The sequence below is a fragment of the Callithrix jacchus genome, chromosome X (genome assembly GCF_049354715.1).
Source record: "Callithrix jacchus isolate 240 chromosome X, calJac240_pri, whole genome shotgun sequence".
Lineage (NCBI taxonomy): Eukaryota > Metazoa > Chordata > Mammalia > Primates > Cebidae > Callithrix > Callithrix jacchus.
The window spans coordinates 149069390-149091910 of NC_133524.1; the positions used below are offsets into that span (position 1 = coordinate 149069390).

The 22521-nt window shown below is 45.7% G+C and overlaps 1 protein-coding gene across 20 annotated transcripts in view; it reads left to right on the forward strand.

The window, feature by feature from the left end:
• ZNF185 (zinc finger protein 185 with LIM domain) overlaps positions 1-22521 on the forward strand; it is a 77085-nt gene that overhangs the window by 51932 nt on the left and 2632 nt on the right. For 16 of the 20 annotated variants that reach the window (XM_078363510.1, XM_035288228.3, XM_078363520.1 and 13 more), the window contains 6 exons: positions 11159-11356; positions 14812-14922; positions 16298-16363; positions 17986-18057; positions 20541-20643; positions 22193-22291. In XM_078363510.1, coding sequence (XP_078219636.1) covers positions 11159-11356; positions 14812-14922; positions 16298-16363; positions 17986-18057; positions 20541-20643; positions 22193-22291 — 649 coding nt within the window. The remainder of the gene's footprint in view (positions 1-11158; positions 11357-14811; positions 14923-16297; positions 16364-17985; positions 18058-20540; positions 20644-22192; positions 22292-22521) is intronic. The other 4 variants (XM_078363513.1, XM_078363516.1, XM_078363517.1 and 1 more) reach the window with 2 other exon arrangements.

Sequence of the window (22521 nt, forward strand, 5' to 3'; positions counted from 1 at the left end):
ATCTGGGAGCCAAAGTTTCTCTTCCGTCTTCATTGAGGAGCTGAAGCTTTCCCTGTGCAATCTCTACACCAGGCATCAAGAGAAACAATGAGGCCTCAGAAAGGAGCCAGAAATGTCCCCCTCAAGAGTCAGGGAGTGAATCTCCACGTAAAAGGAACCTAGAAAACTTCTTCTATCCAGGAAGATTCTGGCTTAAATGGAAAAGAACCAGGAAGAGTTCTGCTCAACAGAGTCAGGGGTTAAATTCCCACTCAAAAAGAGCAAGATTGTTGCTCACATAGAAAAGAACTGGGAAGAGCTCATTTAACAGAACCAAAGTAACCAAATCACAGAACCATAAAAAGTGTCCAATAAAAACAAATACCAACTCTGGGCAGGGTGTGATGGCTCACGCCTATAATCCCAGCACTTGAGAAACTGAGGCAGGAAGATCGCTTGAGCCCAAGAGTTTGAGACCAGCCTGGGTAACATAGCGAGACCCCTATATCTACAAAAATTTTAAAAATTACCCAGGCATGGGGGTGTGTGCCTATAGTCCCAGCTAACCGGGAGGCTGAAGTGGAGGACTGCTTGAGCCCAGGAGTTTGAGGCTACAATGAACTATTATTGTGCCATTACACTCCAGCAGCCTGGGTGACAGCGTGAGACCCTGTCACAAGAACAACAACAAAAAAATACATGAATTCAGATAAGGAGAGACTTTATTTATTATTTTATTTTATTTTTGAGGCAGAGTCTTGTTCTGTCACCCAGGCTGGAGTGCAGGTGCTGTCCGGGCTCACTGCAACCTCCACCTCCCAGGCTCAGGCAATTCTCCTGCCTCAGCCTCTTGAGTTGCCAGAATTACAGGCATGCACCACCACGCCTGGCTAGTTTTTGTATTTTTAGTAGAGATGGGGTTTCACTATGTTGGCCAGGCTGGTCTCCAACTCCTGACTTCAAGTGATTCACCTGTCTTGGCCTCTCAAAGTGCTGGGAATACAGGTGTGAGCCACTGCACCCGGTCAAGACTTTATTTAAAAAGACCATTGCAATAGGAACGATGCTGCAACCTCAGGACTTGCAGACATCACAAAATAATACAGAAAAAAAAGCCAAAAAAAGGCTTTTTTTTTTTTACCTTAGGTAGGGAGTAGTAAGTAGAGCTAGGAGCTACTTTCAAAGGACAGTGGGCAAGCAAAGGGGAACCTATTTGGCATGATTTGACCAGAAATGTGTTTTCCTGTGGTCAGCTAATTCTCAGGGTAAGCTGCTAAGTGGGGCATATTCTGCATTTTAGCACTTAATTAACCAGGAGCAAAATTCAGGACCTGTAGGGAGGAGAGAAGCCTGCCTAACATTCTGTCAAGACAAAGGCGAGGGTAAAAAGCAGACAACTGTGAACACTTGGTCATCCTCCAGACAAGAACCCATTCTGGGTTTCTGGCTCAAGACTCTTGAGAAACAAGGGGAAACACAGCTGGTCGCAGCAGCAGGGTCACCTGTGTGGGTGCCACGAGGTAGCCTTACGGACTCTGCCACCTTCCCAAACTCAGCATGTCCCAAACCATCTTTGCCAACACACCTTCTCACCAAAAACAGCCAAATAAAACAAATTAACTAATACAGTAATTATGCATCTCCCCACTGTGTTCCTCATCTCAGAAAAAAATGTTATCACTTCATTGGCTCAGACTCCCAACCAGGGAGGTGGAAGAAATGTTTGGGGCCATGTTAAGTGTGATTGATACCTATGAGATGTGTAAGAGGTGAGGTGCAGGAGGCAGATGCATGGTGATAAAAGAAAAACTTCAGCCAAATTAAATTTAAGGAGTTTCATTTGGCAATGAGCTATTTGTGAATAGGGCAGCCCCAAGAACCACAGCAGCTTCACAGAGACTCCAGAACAGCTGGATTGGTTACAACTTGGGCATATGCCTTATTTGAACAGTTTGAACACTCAGCAGTGTATGAATGGCTGAAGTATGGCCACTGGGATTGACCAAGACTTAGCTATTGTTACAGGTACACACTCCTAAGTTAGGTTTTCAATTTTGTCTGCCGCTAGGTTGCAGTTTATCTACAAAGACTCAAATATAGAAGCATGGAGTCGTTCTCAGGCTGTATTTAGTTTGCTTTAACAATTCCTCCTTTTTGGTCATTTTCTCAATTTTGAGAGATTGACCAAAACCTTAATTATTGGTATCACTGTTACCATTGTAAATGTACTTATATGGTCTTGAAACCCACTGGGAAACAGGAGGACAGTGGGTTCTATAAGGAGAGAACAAGGACTGAGTAGAGGGTACCTCTTTATGCTAGAATGTTCTGTTTACAGGAGAAAATCAAAACCTGGTCTGTTTTAGGGACTGTTTTTCTTTCTTTTTTTTTTTTTTTAAGTGTTAGTTTGATTATGTTACATTCAGCATGAGTGACTCCATTTTGTTTGGTTTGGTCTGTTAGGGCCTAGTGCATGAGCTCAGTTCAAAACAATGGCATGCCATAATTTTGTTTAAAAAATTCCCCCTTTTTGGCCAGGTTCTCACTTAGGTGAGAGTGTGGCCAAAACTTAGGGCCCTAGCGCCACTTTTAGTTACCATCATTTTGGGTTTCCAGTCTCAGTGTGTCATTCATAGGTTATGGTATCCTCATAATTGCACATTTCTTTCAGTTTTGTTATTCCAGTTGAAGAGATACCATTTGACATTTTAGAGATGGCAGCATGCAAACATTTAAAACCTTTAAGAGAATACTGCATCAAGGAGACTATTATGACTATTGGTAGGATACTACTAGAGTTTGTTGTATGATCCTTACCCAGAGTCCCCATAAACCAAACCACCTACGATTAAATAGACTAAAGAATGAACTAGATGAAAAATCTGCTTGCTTGACTAAGTGGTCTTTTCATTAATCCCCTACAACTGAATTTCTGTAATCTGCATTTGATGTATTTTTCCATAGGCCACAAGTCCCAGCAGCTGCACAGGTACTTTTCTGTTTAGCTAATTCTATTATTTAGCATAACTTTCACAAGAGAATTTAAGTCTATTGTGTAACCATAGTCTTCATAGTAGAATGTGGTATACAGCCCATCACGACGGATAAATTTATAATTATTGCCTCTTTCATTCTAAACCATGGAAAAAGGACCTAACAAATGATGTGCTTCCAGAATAGTGAAGGCCTCCTGGCAATGTTTTCTTTAACACATGATGTGGGTTAAGAGGAGTGAACCAATGTTCTGCTTCTAACTGATTATAAGGCAAGGTATGTACAATTAAAGTTTTTCACCTACATCAGGCCTTCATCTTTTAGCTATTAAAGTATAAGGTTAGCCACGTATAGAGCTGGCTGCAAACTCCTTTATAAATAAAAGTATACCCCGTAAGTGCACACAACAAACCTCTTTTCCACCTCTATTGTTTATAGAGGCATAAGCAAGAAAAAATATTCTAAGATAAGTGTCTCATGATAGAAAGCCTTGATCCATGATTTTGGGAAAAGCTGTTCACATTAAGGATGCCATTTTCTTCTGGGGAGAGACTCCCCTGGTTAGTTTTACAGGGTTCCAGTGGGTGTACAGTTCCAAATATGTGGAGGGACCCTTCTCAGTTGTGGAATTAGGAACCCAAAGTTCAAGGTTCCAAAGTTTTGCTGCAATGGGGATTGCAAGGACAGTCTTTTTCTGGTGTTTTTAGAAGATCCAATCTTTGGGTTCTAGATTGTGAAGGGCCTGTCCTCAGTGAACCAGAAAAAGCTTTCTTTACCTGGTGAAAATACACTGTAGCATAATAATCTACTATTACAACATCAACCTCTTGCATGGGAGAGCTCTTATACAACCAGAAAACATTCATGGAAAATGACAATTGAATGAAATCCCTTTATAAATGTTTGAATGGGCCATAAGGTAGCCAAATGTATGTGAAGCTTTGATTGTTTTCCCAGGAATATTGAACCGAACATTTGTTTTAAACTATTTCCACAATTTATAAGTCACCACATCAATGTATTCACTTTGGATTATTTTATCTTTTCCATGATGAGTCATGGAATGCAGAACCTTTAATAACAGAAGCTTTAAGGACCCAGGAAGGACAAGGCAGCCGTCCTAGTTCTCCATGAGTTCATGCTTAACACAGTTGTTTCTCCAATTTAGGTGCATAGTACTGATAATTGATGGATTGTCATAGGTAATTTGACTTAGACCATGGAGTTCATCCAAATTGTATGTCTAAACAATTTTAGTATTGCCTGATTTAGCACAATAACCTGGTAAAGCATTTTCTTGGTATTTAATTAATTTTTGTTATACTTGGGTTAGCAGTTGTATAAACCAATCAGTCTTTTTGTTAAAGTTTCAGGAATTCTTACCCAGTTCAATTCTTGGAATTGGGGAGTTCATGAGGAATTCTTACCCATGATATGATTTTAAAGTTATCAGAAACCTGTATTCAAGACTGCTTTTCAGGGTCCTTTCCATCCTTTCATGAACCCCACTTTTTTTTTGAGATGGAGTCCCACTCTGTCGCCCAGGCTGGAGTGCAGTGGCATCTCAGCTCACTGCAACCTCCCCCTCCTGGGTTCAACCAATTCTCCTGCCTCAACCTCCCGAGTAGCTGGGACTACAGGTACATGCCACCATGCCCAGCTAATTTTTGTATTTTCAGTAGAGACAGGGTTCCACCATATTGGCCAGGATGGTCTCGATCTCTTGATCTTGTGATCCACCCACCTCAGCCTCCCAAAGTGCTGGGATTACAGGCCTTTGCCACCATGCCTGGCCCTCATGAACCTTCTAAAACATACCATATTCTAGGATTTTGCATGCTTGTGAAGTTTTGAGAAACTGCATCAGCATTAAGCAGTTAACTGTGTAAATGACTTTAAATAGTTACATTAAAAAAAACACAATTGACAAGGAAATTTGGTTATTTCTGTGGTCTACAATCACTTAACATAATAACCTTAATTATGATTCATAGCATATACTCAAACATATTAGAGTTTTAGAAAACCCATATAATTTTGGAATATATATTAATATCACTCACTAAAAATATAACCTGAAGATTAAGCATTATTTTTATAGGCTGGGCATGGTGGCTCATGCCTATAATCCCAGCACTTTGGGAAGAGGAGGAGGGCAGATCACCTGAGGTCAGGAGTTCAAGAGCAGCCTGGCTAACCCCATCTCTTCTAATAATACAAAAATTAGCCTGGGCATGGTGGCAGACACCTGTAATCCCAGCTACTCGGGAGGCTGAGGCTGGAGAATTGCTTGAATCCATCAGGTGGAGGTTGCAGTGAGTGGAGATTGTGCCATTGCACTCCAGCCTGGACAACGAGTGTGAAACTGTCTCAAAAAAAAAGAAAACATTATTTTTATTTTGACAATGCTTCCCATGGTTTTTATGCCAAATAAGCCAAATGTCACTGTTGAATTAGTACATTATTGATGTCAAACCCAATTCTTAATAAAACCTTATAGACAAATATATTCAATCTTAATCAGTTTGACCATAAGGTAAGAATGTTATAAACCTTTTATAGCCCTTTACAATTTTTGTTAAAGAGCTGATTAGTGCTCTAAGAAAATCTGTTGTGCTTTTATTTCAAGATTCAATTTATGGAAAAACCAAATAATACCCCTTTAAATTTAGCCAATATTTTCATACACAGAATTTTTTACAAGTTAATTTTGTTTTGTTTTGTTTTGTTTTGTTTTGTTTGAGATGGAGTCTTGCTCTGTTGCTCAAGCTGAAGTGCAGTGGCACAATCTTGGCTCACTGCAACTTCCATCTTCCGGGTTCAAGCTATTCTCCTGCCTCAGCCTCTGGAGTACCTGGGACTACAGGTGTGTGCCATCACGCCTGGCTGATTTTTTTTGTATTTTTGGTAGAGGGGGTTTCACCATGTTGGCCAGGTTGGTCTTCAACTCCTGACCTCAGGTGATCCACCCTCCTTGGCCTCCCAAAGTGCTGGGATTACAGGTGTGAGCCACTGCACCTGGCCTACAAGGTTAATTTTTATAAACTTTTCACAGCTTGTTTAAACCTTTAGCTTTATTTAATTTAAAACAATCCTTTCACTCTTTAATCTAGGCAGAACAAGAACAACTCCACATTCCCATGCCTTCTTATAATCTTTTATCAAAAACACATTTTACTTTTCTTATGCAACTTGCATGTAAAACTGTTACCTCAGTAGTCTCAATTACATGTTACAGTGTTAACTTTTAGGGACTTTTACTTTTGGTAAAAACCTTGATAAGTTTGGGATTTTAATTATGTACTAAGTGGAGCCTAGGACCCAGACAGAAATGCAGATAAGGTCTGACTCTTTCCAGCTTCTCACTCCATGTGTCTCAGACCTTACCTAACTGTAAATCAGACAGGTTGTACAGTTAAGAGTTATAGTAACATTTTACGAAGCATTCAGGAGTTCTAAACACCTTTAAATTGTACAATATTTTTCGCATAAATCCCCTGTCATAAATTCTTTCATGACTTATATAGACCACCTAAGGTATTCTTGGACTTTCTGACTTGCCCTAAACATCCCTCTTTTTAAACAATTAGTCATTTTACTTTAGGACAAGAATTTACCATACAAGATCCTTTCTTATGTAAAATTTCTTTTCTTTATAACCTTCTTTGCATAGCTAGGGAGCATGGCTAATTCCACATGTCCCAAGGCCTCATCTAGAATCTAATGACCCAAAATAAACTGGGCAATTTTCAAAAGTCAAAGCAGTTTATGACCTTAAAGCATTTAGCAAACCTAATATCTGGCCTGTGTAATTTAGACCAAATATTTTTATTTTGCCAGTAATTTTTAAAGCTATTTTTATTCCCCCAAATTACTAAAGTTACATGAACTAAAAGGCACTACAATTTTTAAAAAAAAATATTTGACCTAAGTGCTTATTTTTGTTTAAGCCAATTAATTAGAGCTCTTTTATATCAATATTGCACCCAACACATGTGTAACTACACACATAGAAGATTACTACAGTACTTGTAAGATTTCTCTTTTTTTTTTGAGACAGAGTCTCACGTTGCCCAGGCTGGACTGCAATGGCATAGTCTCAGCTCACTGTAACCTCTGCCTCCCAGGTTCAAGCAATTCTCGTGCTTCAGCCTCCTGAGTAGCTAGGATTATAGGTGCCTGCCACCACACCAGCTAATTTTTGTATTTTTAGTACAGACAGGGTTTCACCATGTTGGTCAGGCTGGTCTCAAACTCCTGACCTCATGATCCACCCACCTCAGCCTCCCAAAGTGCTGGGATTACAGACGTGAGCCATTGTGCCCAGCCATAAGATTTTTCATTTGCCAGTTTTTAAGTTTCTTAATTGGTTATCGGCTTTAGGGTGGAGTCCTTGGAAGAACAAGATCAAGAAAGGGTCTGTGGTGCCTCCTGTTTTTCCAGGAGTCCAGGCTGTTAGAGCTTGAATATCTGCTTTTAGTATTCTGACTTTTAACCATTGCACTCTTTAATAAAGTCCTTTTAAAATGTTTTATTACCCGACTTCAGCCAGGCCACATGCCCAATATTCCTGGCTTTTGAACTTTACCAAAGGTAACATCCCAGGTGCTCAGAGAAAGGAAAATTTAAGATAGTCCATGGAGGAGAAGGGAATAGACAAGGTCACACAGATATTAAACCAGAAAGAACTTACTTCCTAAACCAGGAATTGAACCTGGACTGCCAATGTGAAAGAACAAAACCTTAACTACTGAGCTCAGAAGGAGTCTAGAGTAGTTAATTTTGAGCTTGCAAAGGACTTTAATTACTTAAGATAATTTTTAGAGCTAGCTATGGTATGAACCCTAAAATTCCTGTTCCCTGGAAGCTGGAGACAAGGAGAAAGTACTGCCACATGGTTACAAGGTCAAGCTCCCAAGGACATAAAGCAAGATGGAGACCTCATCCAGTTTTTTGTTCGTTTTAGGGACCTACAACAAAGTTTGTTACTGACTAGCTTTCTGGGCTATCTTGAGCAGCGAGCTTATGGGGGCCTAAGCCCATGCTTTATCCTAAAGTACCCCTCAACACAGAAAAATGAATTTACAACATAAAATACACCAGATTGACTACAGCTTAGGACTAGTCTCAGAATTCTTTTTTGCATTAATTAAAATTTTACAGAGGAGATAAACAGTGATTTTTTACCATTCATACAACCAGTTTCCAGAGAGAGAGAGAAAAGCCTGAAATTGGACTGGTAAGAAATTCTTACCCTTTTGCTGGCATGCCAGGCTTCTGGGTTCCCTTTCCCTGAGTGGCCCTGGTGATCTGGCTGTCTGTACCATCACCCTGGGGGCCAAGCCACAACACAAAATAATTTTTTAAAAATGCACTTCATTGTGTTGTCGTTCATTTGGAACATTCCACTGTAAGTTATCTTCTGTAAGATTTCACCATTTCTATAAGACTTTGCTGCCTCCAGGGCCTAATGTATAAGCTGAAAGAACTCAGTTTTCCAGAAATTAAGTATCCCATTTTTCCCTAAAATATTGGCTTTACCCTCAAGTTCTCTTGATTAACTTAGCCAATGATTTTTCCTACCAAGGCATGCAACAAAAATGAAACTAAGGGGTAGAACACAATCTCGGTGAATTTTTAAAAGCCAAATTGTATAACTCCTGCAATATTACTGCTTACTACTGGTTTGTTTCTGACCCAGTCAGATGTGAGAGGCCTCTAACTGGATCCAAGCCAGTTAATTCCCAGATCAAATCCATTCCTGGACCTAGCCCAGTTTCTGTCACAACTTTGAAACCCAGTTTGGATCAGAAATTTGCTCAAAGAAACTTGGAGAGTTTGCTCAAAACACAAATCCTTGGAGCTCTGAAATCCGAGAGGGAGCTTACCCATGACCACCATTGAGCTCTGGGAGATCAATGGACACAAGTGGGTCCCAAAGATACCTTGTGTGTTCAGTCAGCACTCCTGGGGGGGGGGTCGGTAGAAGCTACACTTTGGATCACACTTCTGACACCATTTGATAAAAGAAAAACCAGCTGAATTACATTTAAAGGAGTTTAATTGAGCTATGAATGATTTGAGAATTGGGCAGCTTCCAGAATCACAGCAGAGTCAGACTCCAGCACAGACATGTGATGGAAGATTTATAGACAAAAAAATGGAAATGATGTACAGAAGTTTGAAGTGAGGTACAGAACGGCTGGATTGGTTACAGATTGGTGTATGCCTTATTTGAACAGTTTGAACACTCAGCAGTGAGTGGTTGAAGTGTGGCTGCTGGGATTGGCCAAGACTTAGCTATTGTTACAGGCACATACTACTAACTTAGCTTTTCAATTTTATCTGCCTATTAAGCTAGGTTACATTTCATCTACAAGGACTCAAATGTAGAAGTACAGAGCCCTTCTCAGGTTGTATTTAGTTTGCTTTAACAATGAGAAATGAAAATGGAACTTCGGGGTGAGGTCTTGACTGAAAATAGTATTTGAGAGTCCTCTGTATGTCAGTGCAACTGAAGCCAGGGGAATGGGTAATATTGTTGTGGAGGCATGCATAAAGTGAGAAAAGAAGACATACAAGCAGAGCACCCCATATTAAGAGGTAAGATAGAACAGGAGGACCTTGTGAAAGAGATGAGTGAGCAGTGGCCAGAGAGGTAGGAGGCCAACCAGTGTACTGCTGTGGAAGAAAAATGTAAAAGAAGGAGAGTCACCAACTGTGCCAGTTAACTGGACTTAGCTGCAAGAAAGTCTAGAGTAGTGGTGTACACGGTGATCCTGTGATTAAAACATCCTAACTCCCCATCAACAAGTACAGAAATTGAGAACATTTATACTTTTGTAGCACTTTGACATTGCCAGGACATGTAAGCTTGTGATCAATAGACTTTCTGCTTGAACAGGGTAGAGAGACTATTCAGGTGTTGTGGTGAGTCCCATGGTGTGGGGGCTGCACCTTAAGACCGCATGTCAGTCCCAGACAGGTGGGAAAGGGATGTCATTCAGTGCAGATAGTTTGAGAAGCACTTAATAGGTTCCATGGAATGTTGATGGTAAGAAGGGAAGAAAAAGGTGACAACAGTGAGTGTAGACAGCTCTTTCTAAGGAGTTTGGCTGCTGGAAGGGGAAGAGAAGCAGCTGGGGTGACGTGGGGGTAACTAAGTTGAGAGATTTTTAAACTAAGTTTAGATACTCTAAACTTAGCAGAGGGAACAACGAAGTTCCATTTTGACTACCCTGTACTAGTCACAATTGAACCCTTACATCAACTGTTTCATCTGTTAAAATAAAAAAGATGAAAATGCTATTGCTGTGTAGCAATAGCTATAATTACTTCACAATAAAGAAGACAAAAAGGTTCCAGCTGTGAAAAACGCGCCATCACAACAATAAGTGGGCGGGTGCGCGCACACTCGCTGGGATTGCGCGTGCACAGGCCAGCCTGTGACCGGCGTGAGTGCGCCTGCGCGCACCGCCATTTCCTGCAGCCGCAGACTCGGCCAAAGATGCCTGCCTCGAAATGAGAAGATTATCAAAGAAAATGGTGGTTTGGGGCGACCTTGGTGAGGCTTTTTTCTTCCGCAGTCCCGGTGCCTGCCGCGAGATGGCGCTCGAGGATCACAAATGGGCCTGGATTCTCCTGGGCCCTACCTGAGAAATTATGGGTTCTCCTGGCCCTTCCCCCTGTTTGTGACCTCAACAGCGGATTGGGAATCTGGCGAACAACACGTACCCACTCCCTTACTTTTGCCCCTACCGAGCCCTCCAGGGTAGCTTACTGGGCCCCTGATGAGTCTAGCTAGCACTCCAGTCTTGAGCACCATGGTTTAGGTCTCCTAGACCTGAGGGAGGCAGGAAGGGATTGGAGAAAGGAGAGATGGCAGTGGGAGGACCAGGACAGGAATGGCAGTGTGTTTCCACCCAGGACACTATGTCTTTTAATACTTCATTGAAATCGTCAGTGACTTTGTCCTTGTCAGAAAGGAGCAGCAGTGCTGGGGTCCCACTGAGGAGGAGACTGCCTGCTCCTTAGGGTGGCAGCAGTGCTTGGTTCCTGTCTGCCCCACCCTTGGGCAGATGAGTCCCTCCAAGTCCACAAGACATGACAATCAGCCCACCTGCCATGGGCGAACAAGGGCTAATTTCAGGGCACTCGCTTCATGAAGGTACTTATTCTTCCTCAGTGTGTTGGCTGATTATGTGGGGAAGAATATGGCCACCAAGGTCGGAGAGGCCTGGCAGGACAGGCCTGGAGCCCCAGGAGGTGGCCAAGGAGACCCAGCTGTATGCACTCAACAACCAGCAGATCCTAGCCCCCCAGAACAGCAGAGCAGCCCCAGCGGATCTGAGCAACTCGTCAGACAAGAGAGCTGCACCAGCAGGTAAGAGCCGAGCTGCACTGGGCCCCTGCCTGCTAGAGCCAGTGTTTCTGTCCAGGGCAGCAACCAGGGACAAACCTCCACACACTAGGCATGCCTGTTACCTCTGCAGGTGAGTTTGGTTAGGAGGGAAGCATCCCAGGGGTAGATACTCACGGATTTCAGCTTGAAGCCATAGCATCAAATCTGTTAGACTAAACCTGGCACAGAGAAGGTGCACAGAGAACCATATTGTCTGGTAGCCAGTTCCAGCCTGGAAAGCTGGGTCAGAAGAGGGATATGGGTTGCTTTTTCCAGTCACGGAGATGGAAGTTGTGCCATGGTATGGATGGGATTCACTGCCAGAAATAACGACTGTACCAGTTGGGTGAGCTCTTCCACTGCTGTCAGCACTGCAATGGCCATGGATTTGGGTAGGAATGCAGCTCCACGGTGCTGACCCAGGGTTGCTCATTGGTCACAAGAAGTTGGCAGCAGTAGCCTGAGGAAACAAGGCTCTGCATTTTCTGAGAGAGACCAGGAACCAAGTAGCAGCCAAGTAGTAGGGAACAGAGAGCACCAGACACTTGTGCTTTTCTGTGAGGAGCTCGTGTCCCTAAGCGGTAGTTTCCTGACTTATGGCCTCTGTAGAGCAGTGTGGGTCCACACCAAATTATGACATTTTTGGTAGCTGTAAGAGATTTCCCAATTTTGAAATCCTACGTGACTTGTAGTACATTTTTTCACATTTGAAAATAACTGAGTTTTTAAAATGTTTTTACAGACAATCTAGTATCAGATTTTATTTGACCCTGAAACATTCTGTCAATTCTCATTTGCAAAAATCCACGGAAAGCTGGAGTTGTTAGAGTGGAAACAGTGTGGCCTCAGGAAGGGCTTCACAGCCATGGCGACATGGGCAGAGCCTAGAGGGCATGAGAGGATGCCATGATTTGATGACATTTTCCCCATTCCTGCCAGGTGAACTTCCTCTCCCTCTCTATGACAACTGTGTGGTGCTCACATCCAGCTTTGGTCACTAGGACATGTGGCAGAGGCTTCCAGTCCGAGGCAGGACTGGCTGCATTCTCAAGATGTCCTTATTTCTGGTATTTTGTGGCTATTGTCCCATTCCCCTAACTGATTTTGACCCACTTCCTTGCTGCAACCTCTGTCCTCTGTCTTTAAGTTCCAGGTCATTCCCTTGACCAGCTTCCGGTCTTTCCTCATCTTGTCCCTGCCAATGAAGTATTCTGGCCCTGCCTTCAATCTCCTGACATGATCCATTGCTTTGAAAGGGTGGCTGCAGGAACAGGGTGAGGGGAGGGCTGTGCTAGCTTCATGTTGCCAAGGAACTCAGCAAAGCAAGTGTTTGCTGACCTCTTGCATTCTCAGCCTGGGTCTGGTCTGTCAGACCTAACAGATGGGATGCATACCAGCAGTCAGCCTCAGTGTCCTTCCCTTATCACTGCCTGGAGCTGCAGTTGACGAGGGTGAAAGAAGGTGTAGGTGTCTGCTGAGAGCTCCCTTTGTTCCCCAGAGATCTTTTCCCAAAGTGGCCATGAGTTAGGGAATAACCAGGAGCCATGGGCCGCCAGCTGGAGATGCTGCACACTAAAAGCTTCCTGTGAGCAGCCATGTACACAGTGAACACGATGGCTAAGGCCACATCCACCCAGCCTCAAAGAGCACACAGTCCGCTAAGGAATAAGCACCATCAGAATAACCGATAGCCCCTGCTGTGTGCTGATAATGTTCTCCATGCCTCATGTGACTCACTCATTTAATTCTCACACCAACTTTAGGAAGGAGGTACTTTTATTATGGAGAAACTGAGGCAGACAGTGGTTAAGTAACTTGCCAGCAGTTATGCAGCCACTTCCTGGCTGCGAACCCAGACAGAGCTCAGAGCCTATACTGTCCATCGCTGTGGCATCCATACTGCTCCTCCATTTGTGATAAGCCCAGGAAGGAAAGAAACCAGGTGCTCTGATGGGGAGGGGTTAGGGCAGAGTGTGGTAGCAAGGATGGTTAGGGAAAGCTTTTCTATCGAGGGGGAGACCCAAAACGTCTGGAGAAGCCTGCCTTCCAAAGAGCCTGGGGAGAGGCACCATGGGCAAGGAAGATCAGAAGGAAGGCCTGAGCAATGAACCCTGTGCTTGGAGGGGAGTGGTGAGTGTGAGCAGGGGCAGGAGCTGGGCCCTGTCGGCTCATATTGCAGTCCTGGGGGCATCCCCAGGGGATTTTCTTTAAGTTGCAGTTTCACTGTGTTACTCAGGTTGTTTTTGAACTCCTGGCCTCAAGTGATCCTTCTGCCTCAGCTTCCCAAGTAGCTCCAGGTGATTTCTGTTTTACCTTGCCCCTTCAGTTCTGCTGTCCCCTTCAGTGTTCTGCTGACATGGATCACAGGATACTAGTCCACCTCCTCCAGTCTCTGTGGTACATTTCTTTGTCATAGGTTGAAGCAGGAACAGGCACAGGATAATTGGGTCCACTGAAGTTAGGTAGGAGGGCAGGCCCTTAGGAAGGGCTTCCCAGAGGAGAGGTTGATGTTGTCTGCAGGCTGCTCTGTATGGCTTCTGCTTGGGAAGCACTAGTTTGAGCCTATGAGGTGGGAGAGTTAGGCGGATGCTGGATTGTGATTGTTCTTCCCCTTCCCCACTCTTCAACGAGTTGAAGTCTTGGGGATTGTATTCTCTGGCAACGGGACAGATGTAGGCAGCCATATCTGATATGGAGGGAAGCCAGAATCAGCCCAGTGGAGTGTGCACCTGTAGCACTGGCCTCAGGCCACTGGAAGGTGGGCAGACTGAAGTTGGAAGGTGCAAACAAGTGGTTGGTGGTGCTGCCCAACACCATGCCCTCAAGCTTTGGTAACAAGGCCAGAGAAAAGCCTTTTTGGGCTGCCTAGGAGGCTGAATTCCAGGCCAAGGGCCATCTGTGACAGCTGAAGTATGGAGGCTCAGTTTCCTGCCACTGCTGGGAATGAGGTGCATCTGACTGTCCTCAGTGATGCCTAGTTTCATGTGGTCCTCTGCCCCTTGACCTTGTGTTCTCTGGAGAGTTCCCTGCAGGGTGGCAGAAGGTGCTGATCCTAGTAAGGGACTGTCCCATCCAGTGAGGAGGTGAGCTGGGCTGTGTCTCCCCCTTCTGCTCCCTCCTGACTCTCACATCCTCAGGTGCCCATGATTCCATGATAACTGAGTGAGTCACAGAGGCCAGGGCGCTCGGCTGCAATAAGGAGTTTTGAGTGGTTACTGGGAGATTGGGGTCCTGCTACCAACCCACCCTGTGACCTGGGATAGGTCTCAACTCCCCTGCCCTGGGTTTTCTGATGTGTAAAGTGAGAAGTTCAATTTGTTTATCTCAGAAACTTTCAAGAGCAGTGCTCAAGGATTAGGCTCAGAAAAGCCTGTTTGGCACTGGAAGGTGTCCGCTCTCAGGGTTGACATGTCCACCCCTCCTTTTCTTTCTTTCAGGGTGAGAAGCCCCCCGAGCTGCATGGCCACCGTTACTGTCACTGCCACTTCTGAGCAGCCTCACATTTATATTCCAGCCCCGCCAAGTGAATTGGACTCCAGCTCCATTACGTAAGAAGGGCTATCTAGCAACCTGGGAGATGTTCTCTGGGCATGGGGGTTACCCATTTACTCCTTGGCAGTAAAGGACTTGGCTTTCGTTTCACGTTGCTTCCCCTTTATTGCCTTCCCCAATTTCCAGAAGGCCATTAGGCAAGGGGCCACCCAGGACAGTGTTAGTTCCCACATTCCCTTTTCCCTGTCCCTACAAGAGGCTGCAGTGGCACTTCGTGGTGTTCTAGTGGATGTGGGCTGCGCCATCCATGGGTCCTTGCTGATGTCACTGTGGAACATGCCTGGGAAGCCAGCTCAAGTCCGTGAAGGCAGGGCATGGGAGGCCATTCTTGTGTTGCTGTAAAGGAATACCTGAGCCTGGCAATTTATAAAGAAAAGAGGTTTAACTGGCTCACAGTTCGGCAGGCTACACAAGCATAGCACAAGCAACAGCTGCTTGGCTTCTGGTGAAGGCCTCAGGAAACTTCTAAACATGGTGGAAGAGCACGCGCAGGAGTGAGAGTGAGGAAGGGGAGGCGCAGACCTCATGTGAACTAATCAAGGGAGATCTTACCTACCACCTAGGGGATGATGCTAGTCCTTCATGAGGGACCCCCCCCCGCCATGATCCTGTCACTTCCTTCCAAGCCCCACGTCCAGTAATGGGACTCACAGTTCAATATGAGTTTTGTCTGTCTCTCTCACATGCCCACTGCTTCACCTGCATCCCTGGCCACCTGCTCAGTGAGGTATGTGTGTTGGGGGTGAGGAGCATATCCAGCGGGGCCTCTGCAGACATCAGGTCAGCAGGCTGGAGTGTGCAGCATAGAAAGAGGGGGGGCAAATTTGGGGCTGCGTTGAGCCCAGCATGAGGCAGATCTAGTTTCCTGTCCTGCAGAGACCAGTCCAGGGTGAGGCACCCTCTAGGTCTCTGGACTCCAGGAGTGAGAAGGGAGAGATTAGATGTGAGATGGAAACTGCACAGTAGCTGAGTGCCTTCTGGGAGCTGCTGACTGGTGAAGTCAGACTGTAGGATTAAGCCTTGGAGGATATCTTGGTTGTGGGTAGAGTATAAAGGTGACGCAGCCCTGAAGTAGGGGTGGAAAGCCCACGGGACTAAAGCCTGGGGAGAAGATGGCGTGCCGAGGTCTGCATGGAGAAGGACAGCACATTGCCATTGGTTGCAGGAAGCCCCTTACTGGAGATCTCAGCCCAAACACTCATGGGCTGGGACTGTAGCCCAAGTCCACCTCAATGCCAGTGCCTCTATCCTGGGCCTTCCCATGAGGTGTTTCACTTCCTTCAAACCAGCCCTGAACCACTCCTGTGGGCAAGGCCTAGTTCCCAGGAATCTTCTAATATCCCTCTGATTTCTGCTGTGCTCCTTCTACAGCAAAGGGATTCTCTTCCTGAAGGAGTATGTGAATACTAGTGAAGTGTCATCTGCACGCTATAGCAGGTAGGAGTGAGTCCCAAAGCCTTCCACACCAGCCTTCTGCTGCTGGCTCCCGTATTCTCATCCATACATTTCTAGGTCCTTGTCCAGGGCTTGACTCAGAGTAGCTTCTGGTAATGGTCGGGCGGGTGAGTCATATAATTGCCCTCTGATGGGATTGATGGATTTTCAGGTGTTCTGCCTACCTGGGCACCTTTGGGTTGTCCCTTACAGTGAATTCATCCTGCACGCCATTCTGTTCTGCTTGTCTTTGTTATTTTGTTTTGTCAAATGCTGAGAGCATCCCTCTTGGCAGAGCTGGCAGAGCCCTGGGGACCAACTAGTTCATCCTATTTCCTTTCAGATCACAGAGCTCTTCTTTTGAGCCCATGTTCTCTTCTGTCATGCTAGCCTACCTCATTTTAATGCACATGTGACTGCAGTTCCTGATACACATGTGATTTTGCTTTTTAATTTTATTTACTTATTTATTTATTCTCATTATTTTTGTTTTTAGATGGAGTCTTGCTCTTTTGCCCAGGCTGTAGTGCAGTGGTGCCATCTCAGCTCATTGCAGCCTCTTCCTCCTGGGTTCAAGCAATTCTCCTGCCTCAACCACCTTCCCTAGTAGCTGGGATTACAGATGTCCACCACCATGACCAGCTAATTTTTGTATTTTAGTAGAAATGGGGTTTCACCTTGTTAGCCAGGCTGGTCTCGAACTCCTGACCTCAAGCAATCCACCCACCTCAGCTTCCTCTTTCCACTGATCATCTCTTCATCTGCTTGCTTCCTGATGCCATGTGGAGGGGTACTTCCATGTTATCGTCACCTACCACACTGAGATGAGGTCCCTCGGAATGTTTCTTATGACACATCACACCACTGGAGGATTTTAGTAACAGAGAGGAGCATCCTAGCCTTATTTCAGGATTGGGCCTCTGGGGCTTCTGAGCTGGCTTTCACTGGGGCTGTGGAATGATGAGCATGACTGTAGGGGTCAAGTTCAAACCCCAGCTCAGGCCCCTGTTTGGATCATTTTGGACAAGATGTTCAACCTCTCTGAGCTTCGGTTTCATCATCTGTAGCCCCTCAGGGTGGTTTTTCTCAACAACGGCTTATTGAGTTATAATTCACCCTTTAAAGTATACAGTCTCAAAGTTTTGGTATATTTGCAGAGTTATGCAAACATCACTATCCAATTCTAGAACACCTTTGTCACCCCAAAAAGAAACTCTGAACCCATCTTCACCTCCTAATTTCAACCCATAACTTGAGCACAGGTATTATGCCAGAATGTTCCCTTCCTTCTTCTCATTCCCAGTATCTGATTTCTGTTGAGTGGGTTCCTGGTGACTGTCACATTATAACATTGGCGGGAAGGAAACTTTACTCTTTTCCCACTGGTCAGTTGGGGCCCCTTGACATATACAACCTCCGGAATCCTAGCCACCCAGCCCTGATCATCTCCCTCATTGTGAAAGCTCTCCTTTGCCACTCCCTCCCCTACGGCATAGAAGGGCCTTTATGGCACCAAGTGATGGATGACGATTGGCAGCGTACTTATGTCTCAGCTTGCGGCCGAAGGTCAATGAGAAAATTAACTATGACAGTGATTTGGCTCTCCCCCATCACACTCCCTGTAGTGTCAGCAGCATTGAGGACACGTTCGACATGGAGAAGAAACCCCCATACAGCAGCACTCCATACTCTGAGAGGTATGTTGACTTTCTTAGCATGGAGCTTGCAGTTCCACAAAGGAGAAACAGGGAAGGGAGAGTTCCTGCTGAGCCTGTGTGCTTTTGTCTTCTGCTTTGCAGCCTCCACTACATTTGCAGAAAGGTGAAGGACATAGGCTGGTGCGTCTCTTGTTGGGATGTCACACTTGTGACAACTAAAGCCTTTGAATTGAGCCAAGACCAGAGGGTAGACACCAAGGGTGACTGAGAAGGGAGGTGGTGGTGTCTGACAGCCCAGGGGACTCATGTCAGCAGGAGAGGCCCTTCAGATTACAACCTAATCCATCACCTAATTAACTTGCACATCTGACCAGAAGTCAAAATAGAATAACTACAAAAGACAGTAGTGGGCAGAGAATGAAGAAAAGTGGGCTGCTGGCATCAAGAAGCCAGAAAAGACACACAGAGCCAAGAATGCACAGTGCTATGGAGCCACCGAATTGAAAGCAAGGGCAGAGAGCACCTCGTTCAGCAGTTTTGAAAGTTGTTACTAGATGATGCCACAGTCACCAGACCATCTTAATGACAAAGAAATCATATGTTAAATTTCTTGGAATGGGGAGAAGAGAGTCTCAGAGATTGAGTTCACTCAGGCTGCTCTGAAGAAAACAAATCTGGCAGAATAAGTAGCCTTCAGTCCATGGTGAGTGGATAGGGCAGACCCAGGGCTAAACCCCAGGGCTGTGACTACTCCCAGGTTAGGGATGTTTCTACTCTGCCATCTGGCTTCTCATTGATAGATCTAAATTCCTGTGGATGACATTCAAAGGCCAAAGCTACACTGGGAAGGAAAATGAAAGATAAAGAGAATCCTACCGGGCCTCAAGGGCAAACATACAAGGACAGGCAAGCATATGGGGCCAGGGAATCCCCTTCACTGTAGCTAAAGAAGCAGCTGATCCTGGGTAACTACAGATGACTCGATGAGGCACATCAGTTGAAGTCTTAGGACAGAAGGGCAGGTTGGTCAGAAACCTGGGAGTTAACCACCTACATAGGAGTGAATGGAATGAGGCCGCCACTTCTAGTGGAGTGACAGACCAGATACCCTAGGGACCCTCCTTTCCACTGCACAACTACTAAATCCAGAATCAGACATTACTTATCCATTACTAGGCTTGGAGAAAGGAAGGGAACTCTAAGGACAATCTCAGTTGCACACATGTGTATGCACAGACACGCATGCACGTGCACAAAACACAACTGTGAGCTGGTACTGCTGCTGGTGAAAGAAGCAGGAGGAGCAGGGCTGTGCCAAGGGCAGGGGTCGTTAGTGAACCCTGGGCCAGCTGCCCATGGCACTTCTGGGTCCTTTGACAGAGCTAAAGTGGATCTAGATTGGTAATGCCTCCCCAGCTCTGGGCCCCTGTCAGAAGCAGACCCAAATCTCTGGAAGAAAGTACCTCAAATTTTGGCCTGGAAGATCAGATCAAGCAGTCACTTTCAGCAAGTCCTGTCTGAGGAGGAAAAGCAGAGGTGACTCTCAGAAACAAAAATAGGTATCCTGGAACTGGAAAGATGCTCACCTCAGGATTTGGTATCTAGAACTTCAGCATAGGATCTGAGTAGCCTCTACAGACAGAGCACGGCAGAGTGGGTCCAGCAGTGTAGGTAGGGGTGGGGCTTAGTTGGCCCAGGCATGAGGAGAAGGGCCATCAAGACAGGGGCCCAGGCAGGGCACACAATGACATGTCTCCTGTAGGAGAAGGCATTGCTCTTCTTGCTGTAGAGGGTAATAGGCCCCAGCAGATATTCTTTTTTTTTTTTTTGAGACAGAGTCTCACCCTGTTGTCCAGGCTGGAGTGCAGAGGCTCACTGCAACCTCTGCCTACTGGCTTCAAACAGTTCTGCCTCAGCCTCCCGAGTAGCTGAGATTACAGGCACCCACTACCATGCCCAGCTATTTTTTGTATTTTTGGTAGACACAGGGTTTCACCATGTTGGCCAGGTGGGTCTCAAACTCCTAACCTCGTGATCCACCCACCTTGGCCACTCAAACTGCTGGAATTACACACATGAGCCATCGCACCTGGCCTCTAGCAAATATTCTAAGCAGAAGGTCAGAGGGAGGCAAACTGTGTGGAATAAGTACCACATCAGCGGTCCACACATACTGTAGTGAGTCAGGAAAAGATACATGACTAATTTTTGGAAATAATGCAAATGTCCGCAGCAGGGGACCATCTGCAGCAGGGGACCCTCCTGGCACTGGGACTTGGGGCAGTATGGCCTGCAGACAGCCTCCAATGAGAGGAGTGCAAGAGTCCTCGTGAGTCTGGGTCTGCAGCCCAGACTGAAAACTGATCTGGCCCAGGGCTGTGCTGCATACCACAGAGAAAGACCGCAGCCTGGGATCCTAGCAGCAAAGCTGGGCCTGGCTGCACCGAACCAGAAGGTCTGGCTGTGTCACATCAGAGGTCTACACCAGCCTGACCACCAGATTATTGTTCTTCATCTCACAGGACAACTGGAGGGATCTGTACTTACTGCAACCGTGAGATCCGAGACTGCCCAAAGATTACCCTAGAACATCTTGGCATCTGCTGCCATGAATATTGCTTTAAGGTAAGAAAGTGGGGCCATGCTGCTAAGAACGTTTTGTAGAGTGCAGGAGTCTTATGGGTTCAGACAATACGGAGAAGATTTGATCTCCATATACAATTGCACAGAGTCACAGAGGCTGTGCACAACTGGGAGCTGAATGAGCTTCCAAATCTAGGAGAGTGGATGAGTGTTGGTGGTTCCACATGCTTAGTACTGTAGGGGAGACAAAAGAGGTCTTTTCAGGAAATGCTGTTCCTAGCAGAGGGCCAGCAAGTGCAAAGGACCTGGGGCAGAAGCACTAGAGTGTTGTTGTAGCTTGCATGGTAGAATGGCATAAATGACTGGGTGCTCTAGATCATGTAGGCCTTGGAGGACACAGAGTTTGGATTTTATTCTAAGTGCCGTTGGGGTCTCCATTCTCCATGATGTGTAGCACTTTGTAACCCCACGTTGTTGTTTTTTTCTGTGCACCCAGAGTTGACTCCCTAAACAGATTGGAATCATCAATCAGCTAGGTTGAGGTTCAAAGTACTATAATGGTTCACAATAACTATAATGAGAGAAACATAATACATGAATCAGAGGGCTGGTTAATTTATAGTGAACCAAACTGCCAGGACGAGGGAATTGAGAAATCGAAATACCCAGCCTCATTGCCATCAGAAAGGTGCTTGGTTAGAATGAGCAAAGGGGCTTGGAGGATCCTAGTACCCTTTCTCTGCCTGTCTCAGCACCTATGAAAGCTTGAAGGCCTGGAGGCCTGGAGAGCGCTGCAGACCCAGACTCACGAGGACTCTTGCACTCCTCTTATTCGAGGCTGTCTGCAGGCCACGCTGCCCCAAGTCCCAGTGCCAGGAGGGTCCCCTGCTGCAGAGGTTGGCTTTTCTCCTCCATAGACATTCCAGGGGAGACAAGTTTGAAAGTCATGAGATTGGAGGAAGGAGCTGGACTGCTGAGTTATCTCTCCCTTCTGTGGGACTGTCCTATCACCTTCTTTAAACGTCACCCTTAATATCCTCCAACCCCTGCTACAACAGCACTTACTGCACACGTACTGGATGTCTGACCCCAGGCTGCATGCTCTTTATGGACTACATCACTGAATGCTTGTAATAATCATGAGAAGTCCATCCTGCCGGTGCACCCACTTTACAGATGAGGAAACGGAGGCTGGGAGAGTTTCAGTAACTGGGGCTGACACAACTGAAACCCAGGCTGAATTCTGAACCTGATCTCCCAACCACTACATGATCATCCTGCCTGCTAGTTTTTATGGGACTTGTTTTGTTTTGTTTTGTTTCTTAGTTTGTGTTTTACTTCTGGTTTTCATCTTTGTTCTCCACTTTTATTTTAGGGTTGGAGTTACATGTGCAGGTTTGTTGCATGGGTAACTTGTATGTCGCTGAGGCTTGGTGTCCCTTTTCATCATTTTTTCGTGACCCCTTGGAGGTCCAGGATGTACCATGGGCTCACAGCATCTGCTTGCCTGCCTTGCTCAGGCATCCCCTTCCCACTCTACTCACTGTTGCTTTGCTTTGCGTGTTGACCTCCAGATTGCTTTCTCTTTCAGTGTGGGATTTGCGGTAAACCCATGGGCGATCTCCTGGATCAGATCTTCATTCACCGTGACACCATTCACTGTGGGAAATGCTATGAGAAGCTCTTCTAGGTGAGTGCTGACACTGCAAAGGACAAGTGGCCAAGAGACTGGTTAAGGAGAAGAGATGTGTCCTGGTCTCTCCTGGAGTCTCAACCCCAGACACTGCTGCCTTCCTTGGCTCTTCTTTATGTTCAGCAGGCCCTGTGTCCTCATGTTCTTATGCCTTGTAATACTTTGAGATATTAGGTGGCATGGACAAAGGCCCTCTGTGAGGACCCTTCCATATCACACCTTCTATC